We start from the raw sequence: 6,256 nt of genomic DNA, 5'->3' as shown, positions 1-6,256 counted from the left end.
ATGAAATAGGGGTGACTCACTGAAAAAATTTTACCACAAAATTTAAATGATGTGAATGAAATAATATTTTATTTCAATAAAGGCATGAACTTTTGCACTGATCCATTATTGCCTTATCATGCATTATTTGTTATTTTAATGCACTTTCATTTGCAATTATTACTAATTGAAGCAAACGGTTAGACGTTTGAGTTCCAGGGTACAGACTCTCAACGCCTTTCTCTATACTCGCGGCGAATTAAAATCGAGAAAGTGACGACATATCCAACGTACGTAAAGTGTAGTAAGTACTTTCGTTGAGGAACACACCGTGGTGATTCCTCCACAGAGCATGGAGAATTCGTACCGTTAACCAATGGAGGGAGATTTCGAAGTGGGGAGTTCACCTTAGTTAGATTGTGTGGTCTCGATTTACCAAGAGTCTCGTTCACCACGTCCTCGTGGTGCATCCGTTTCATTTTAAAATCAGCCAAATAACTCGTTCCTAAAAAATATTCTCTTAGTCGTAAAGAAAGTTGTTAGAAACTATTTTAAATTAATTTATAATGCTGTGACAACCGAGTCCGATCTGCTAGTGCCGTTGACGAAATCTATAACGGGATAGCTGAAACAGAAGGTGAAGGAGAAAGGCTTTCAAATGCGCTCCAGGTAAAGGTTTTATTACCTCCGTCAGTGATCGGTGGCTACTTGCACCTGCGTCGCTACAGTACCAGTGTTTAATATTACAGTGCATCTAATATTGCAGTGTTTATGTGAAATAATTGAAATGTATTAAATTTATGAAAACTTAATTTATAGAAGTATCTATATGTACATCAAGTAATTTTTTGAATAGTTTCAAAGAAGAGACAGGAATGTATTTCTTTTAATTTTAAATTTTAAACATGCCGTGATCGTAAATTAGTTTTGAATTTCAAACGTGTCTAATATATGAATACAGGAAGTCGAAGAAAAAGTTTCATAATGTTCATGTTTTCTTGTAACAAACATATAATTACTGAACCTTTTCTGCAAATTAAGAGAGTAGGCCACCAATTACGAGAAACGAAAGTGAAAGCGGATTTCCTTTTTAATGATCATGCAAGCAGTGCAATATTAAAGAAATACGACGGTGTAAAAGATAAAGACTTCAAAAATCAATGGATCTTACAAAATTCTCTTCATTGCAATATAACATGCATATTTAATACTAATATTAATTACTTTCCTTTTTTATTTTAATATTTTTAATTATCTCCTTGAGTTTCCTTCTTTAAGTATTTACTTAACATTCTTTATTTAGTATAATTACCTAATAAACTTTGTATTATTTTTCATCAGAATGAATCAACAAGTACAATTCGCCTTGATACGTCAACTTTCACGTACAAAGGACAATCTTCGAAGAGGTTTATGTTCAGGTACTTAGACAAATGACAAATGATCGCTTTCCTACGTTCATGAAATTAATGAGATATGTTATAGATTAAAGGTGCTTATGATATTTCTAACATAATATGCTAGTTTATAAATACTTCTGAAGCACGATTCTATACTGACAATGAATGATTTCCTCAAATAAACGCCTAGCTACTTGATCACCTTCATTTTGAATTCGAGACGCATTCGATTTCCAATGGTCAACCGTCGCGTCTGCATTGCATGTCGTAGGTGCAGTGGCTTCGACAAGAGATTGCACGGTCGACCATGATGCAATTCAAGCGCGGTCCTACGAGGAAATACCGGGGCCGAAACCGATACCAATTTTAGGGAATACCTGGCGGCTGTTCCCGGTGATCGGCCAGTATCAAATATCAGATACCGCCAAAGTGTCGCAAATGTTTTATGACGAATACGGGAAGATCGTACGTTTAACTGGTTTGATAGGTCGACCGGATTTATTGTTCGTTTACGATGCTGACGAGATCGAGAAGATCTACAGGCAGGAGGGACCGACGCCGTTCAGGCCGTCGATGCCGTGCCTCGTGCACTACAAGAGCGTCGCCAGGAAGGAGTTCTTCGGGGACTTACCAGGCGTCGTCGGAGTGTAACTATAATTATACACATATGACTAGCATTCCTTGTCGCGGCCTAGCCTGCGATATTTTTAAAACAAAGAGAAATACGTTTTACCCCATTTCCATCCTCAGGAGTGGAATTTCATCATTCATTTTTACGATTCAATAAATTCAAAAATCTTTTATTCAGTCATTAATTTTTAGAAAATGATAGGAAATTTTTATTTAACTTCTTAAATCAATACACTTTGCAAATTCTTTTTATACTTCATATCCTTCAAGTCATGTGTATACATATAGAATCATGGTTCTAAATAGTTTTCATGACTCATCAATAAACACAAATAGGCGAACGATGGTACAGAAATTTTGTAAAATTCATCTTCACCTTGGCATGGTGAAACGACTTCAAAATGTTCCTCGACCTTGAGATCAATCATTAACGAGTTAACATCGTATGTGTGTGTACATTTCTCTGCAGTCACGGCGAACTATGGCGAGAATTTCGTACGAGAGTACAGAAACCTGTTCTGCAACCCCAAACAGTTAGGAAATATATAACACCCATCGAGACGGTCACCTCTGACTTTATAAAAAGGTGATTATCTTCGACAATCTTTTTTTAGAACTTGTCAACCTTTGGACTTCTCCCACAAGAATTTTTCTATTAAAGATGTGCCTCTTAATTTACTTTTTTCAAGATTATTTTTATCTCTACAGCTCATAAAAATAATCCGCATTAAACGCACCTGTATGGAATGTAGAGAAATTATATAAGATTATGAAACGTGTGAATTTTATTTTTAGAATCCAGGAGATCAAAAGAGAAGATGATGAACTTCCCGGGGATTTTGATAATGAAATACATAAATGGGCTCTAGAGTGTTGGTATAGATACTACAACTTTTTAATTTTCGAATTTTAAAGAACAATCAAACGTTAAGCGACAATATTTTGTTTACTTGTACAGGTATAGGTCGCGTCGCTCTGGACGTGCGATTAGGGTGCTTAGAGGGTAATCTGGCTCCGGATTCGGAACCCCAAAAGATTATAGACGCGGCGAAATTCGCTTTGAGAAACGTGGCCGAACTTGAATTAAAAGCTCCTTACTGGAGATACGTACCTACTCCGCTTTGGTCGCGATACGTCCGAAACATGGATTTTTTTGTCGAGTTAGTGTAATTTTCCATTTTAATAAAATCATATTCAAACCTATCACACTTAGAGATTCGAACTAATAGAACATTTTCATTAATCTATCTTTTTATATAGATTTAAATACATTTTAATGTTCATAAAGTGAATAATAATAATCTGATATACATATACATAAATGTTCTATGTCACAGAGTTTGCATGAAGTACATCGATGCAGCAGTTGAGAGACTGAAAACCAAGAAGACGGTGGATGAGTCCGATTTATCTCTCGTCGAAAGAATTTTAGCTAAGGAAACCAATCCCAAAATGGCTTACATACTTGCGTTAGATCTGATCTTAGTTGGAATAGACACAGTGCGTAATCAAGATAATACTCTTGCTCTTTTATATTGTGTTCTAACAATTCCTATATTATACTTTAATAATACGCCAATTATTTTATATCCTAATTTAATTACGGGCATTATATTACAGATTTCTATGGCTGTTTGCTCGATATTGTATCAATTAGCTACTAGGCTTGAAGAACAGGAGAAGATTTATCAGGAACTCGTAGAAATTCTACCTGATCCGTCTGTACCTCTCACGACAAGTCATCTAGATAAAGCTGTTTATATGAAAGCGTTCATTCGTGAAGTTTTTCGGTAAAATTAATTTATTTATGGTATTTGGTAATTAGAATCAGATTGGAAGCAGATTTGCAGCAGATTAGCTGCAGGATGTTTTCTTTTTCTTCATAAATATTTTCTTTAGAGTCTATTCCACGGTCATTGGTAACGGTAGGACGTTGCAACAAGATGCTATCATTTGTGGATACAAAGTACCGAAGGGAGTAAGTAGCTTTTAACGAGAGTTCACTTTTAAACAGCATTCTTTTCTCATTCATTCGTTACTGTATTAACATAGGTACAAGTGGTGTTTCCAACTGTGGTCACAGGAAATATGGAAGAATATGTAACAGATGCAAAGACATTTAAGCCGATGAGGTGGCTCAAACAATCGTCGAACGAAACCTTGCATCCGTTCGCATCGCTTCCTTATGGGTATGGTGCACGCATGTGTTTAGGTAGAAGATTCGCTGACTTAGAAATGCAAGTTTTATTGGCTAAGGTATGTGTACAATATTCTCGAAGCACAATTATTTATTTATATTTTATGCAAAATATTTGTTCAATCACATGTTTTGTAAATTAACATTATGAATTATTTAAATATATTCTAATATAAAATGCTCGATAGGCTCAGCCTACGTGTATTGTAAAATAATTTTAATTTTGATTGATTTTCAGTTGATAAGATCTTACAAATTGGAGTACCATCACAAACCATTGAAATACAATGTCACGTTCATGTACGCTCCACATGGAGAGCTCAAATTCAAAGTACTACCGAGATAGCTATTAAGCAATTAATACAAATACAAACGAATAAACTGTCTGCCTAAATGAATAATTTATTTGTACATTTATTGTTTTGTTTACTACAATCGAACGTATGAATTTGAAGACCACTATCTATCGATGAACGTCAAATTCAATGGTCCTTTCGGCGTGTACATGGGATTAATGTAATAATCCAGCTTCTCATGATGATATTCTATTCTGTAACGTTGTAAAATCTGCAACGAAAAAAGTTATTTCTGTATTTTTTCTTTGTAAATTGAAATTTGCATGTGTAAGAATGAAGTGCATACAAATATACGATATCATATATAAATGTGTATGAAATAATATGAAATTGAATATCAATACTTGAACAATGAAAAATACACGTATTCAGATTTCATTGTTGAAACTCGTTTACAAAAATTTATCCTACGTACATACTACTTAATCTTACAGAAGTATATGTATAATGTTAAATGTCGTATATGTATAAATATAAATAAATTATTATTACTACTTTAAATATGTAATGTATAATGTAATTTTCCTATGACTAGTCCGTATTTTTTGTAAAAATCCCAAAATCCCAGGTATCTTCTACCTTCCAATCGGCTGTCATATTTCCTACTTCGAGGGAAAAAAGTGCCTGCAATATAACCCGAGGACGAGTATTTGGAATTATGTGTCTATTACCGCTGCAGAAAGCTATTTTTTTTAGTGTTACCGTCAGGCCGTAATATGACGAAAACGTGACGAAAATTTATTGCGGAAGTACCGTTCTTCCAGCTTAGTGGACAGCATCTATTATCTCACTTCTAATCTTAGTGTATTTTAACTATTTCGATTACATTTTCTTCAAATTGAAATAATTTTCCTTTGAATAAACGTGTGAAATGAATATTTATACTACAGCATAGGTAAGCTTTTACATTTGTTATTCTGTTTTATAATAGCAATCTCGAATTTTCACAGCAGCCTTTCAATAAATCCTAATAAAACATTACTCATATCTAACAACTAGACGAGTCTGACATCACGAAAGGTATTAATAAGAGGTTTCTTGTTAGGAATTTAAATACCGGCAAGAGTGATGAAATCGTGAGAAAATTAATATTACCTAGCCAGGATTATAACGTTCTCCCTAATGCTCTTCAATGATGCAAGTTGTAATGAATATTCTGTTGCGAAGTTTTATTTAACGTTTCTCTAATCTCGTTTACATATTCACAGAATTAAAACGAAAAATTTATGTGCAAAGAAATTAATCCAGATTCCGTTAGCTAAAGTATTTTTTATCGATATCATTGCAAGTAATTGTAAACCCAGTGTAAGAAAAAAGCATTTTAATCAATACGCTTAGAAGATTTGTTAATAATATTAACGAATCATGCTATAATTGATAAAAAAAAAGGACAGAACCTTGTAAGTATTCTACATGTTTCGTACTACCCGGTAAAGCAATCGCAGAAGCAGTAGAGGAATAATAATAACTGAGCAGGTATACCGTGACCGTGTCGTGTAATGAAAGAGAGAGGACGGATAAGGCGTTTATTGTCTCTGGGCACCCACTGTGACCATTCGCATACTAACGGAATACCTGTTTAGTCAAAGTTAAGCAGCAAGCCTAAAGCAGTTATAAAACTATACGATCTTTTCTATTTACTCATATCGTGATCACGTATACGTTTCACTTTCATAGAATAATTGGAAGATTTC

At 34.2% G+C, this 6,256-nt stretch overlaps 1 protein-coding gene and 1 long non-coding RNA gene across 3 annotated transcripts; one reads left to right on the top strand and one right to left on the bottom strand.

Moving 5' to 3' along the window:
• The first annotated feature begins 111 nt into the window (after window positions 1-111).
• On the top strand, window positions 112-4,587 carry LOC108624166 (putative cytochrome P450 301a1, mitochondrial). 2 transcript variants are annotated; one of them, XM_018023276.2, is made up of 11 exons: window positions 112-648; window positions 1,321-1,400; window positions 1,651-2,026; window positions 2,479-2,595; window positions 2,805-2,881; window positions 2,968-3,169; window positions 3,347-3,509; window positions 3,630-3,799; window positions 3,909-3,987; window positions 4,062-4,265; window positions 4,445-4,587. In XM_018023276.2, exons 1-11 carry the CDS (start codon window positions 638-640, stop codon window positions 4,550-4,552), a joined length of 1,587 nt encoding a protein of 528 aa, XP_017878765.1. In that variant the 5' UTR covers window positions 112-637; the 3' UTR covers window positions 4,553-4,587. The 2 variants fall into 2 exon arrangements, with proteins under 2 accessions (XP_017878765.1, XP_017878766.1); XM_018023277.2 differs by lacking the exon at window positions 112-648 and adding an exon at window positions 694-768 and having other exon boundaries at window positions 4,445-4,552.
• Window positions 4,239-5,953, bottom strand: LOC113464219 (uncharacterized). The gene is made up of 2 exons (XR_003389063.1): window positions 5,658-5,953; window positions 4,239-4,773 (listed from the first exon to the last, which is right to left on the bottom strand). It is a non-coding gene; the product is annotated as an uncharacterized LOC113464219 (long non-coding RNA).
• Window positions 5,954-6,256: the final 303 nt, after the last annotated feature.

This window comes from Ceratina calcarata, unplaced genomic scaffold, assembly GCF_001652005.2.
Source record: "Ceratina calcarata isolate Rehan_Ccalc_2016 unplaced genomic scaffold, ASM165200v1 scaffold3007, whole genome shotgun sequence".
Lineage (NCBI taxonomy): Eukaryota > Metazoa > Arthropoda > Insecta > Hymenoptera > Apidae > Ceratina > Ceratina calcarata.
This window is presented reverse-complemented; position numbering and strand designations above follow the sequence as displayed.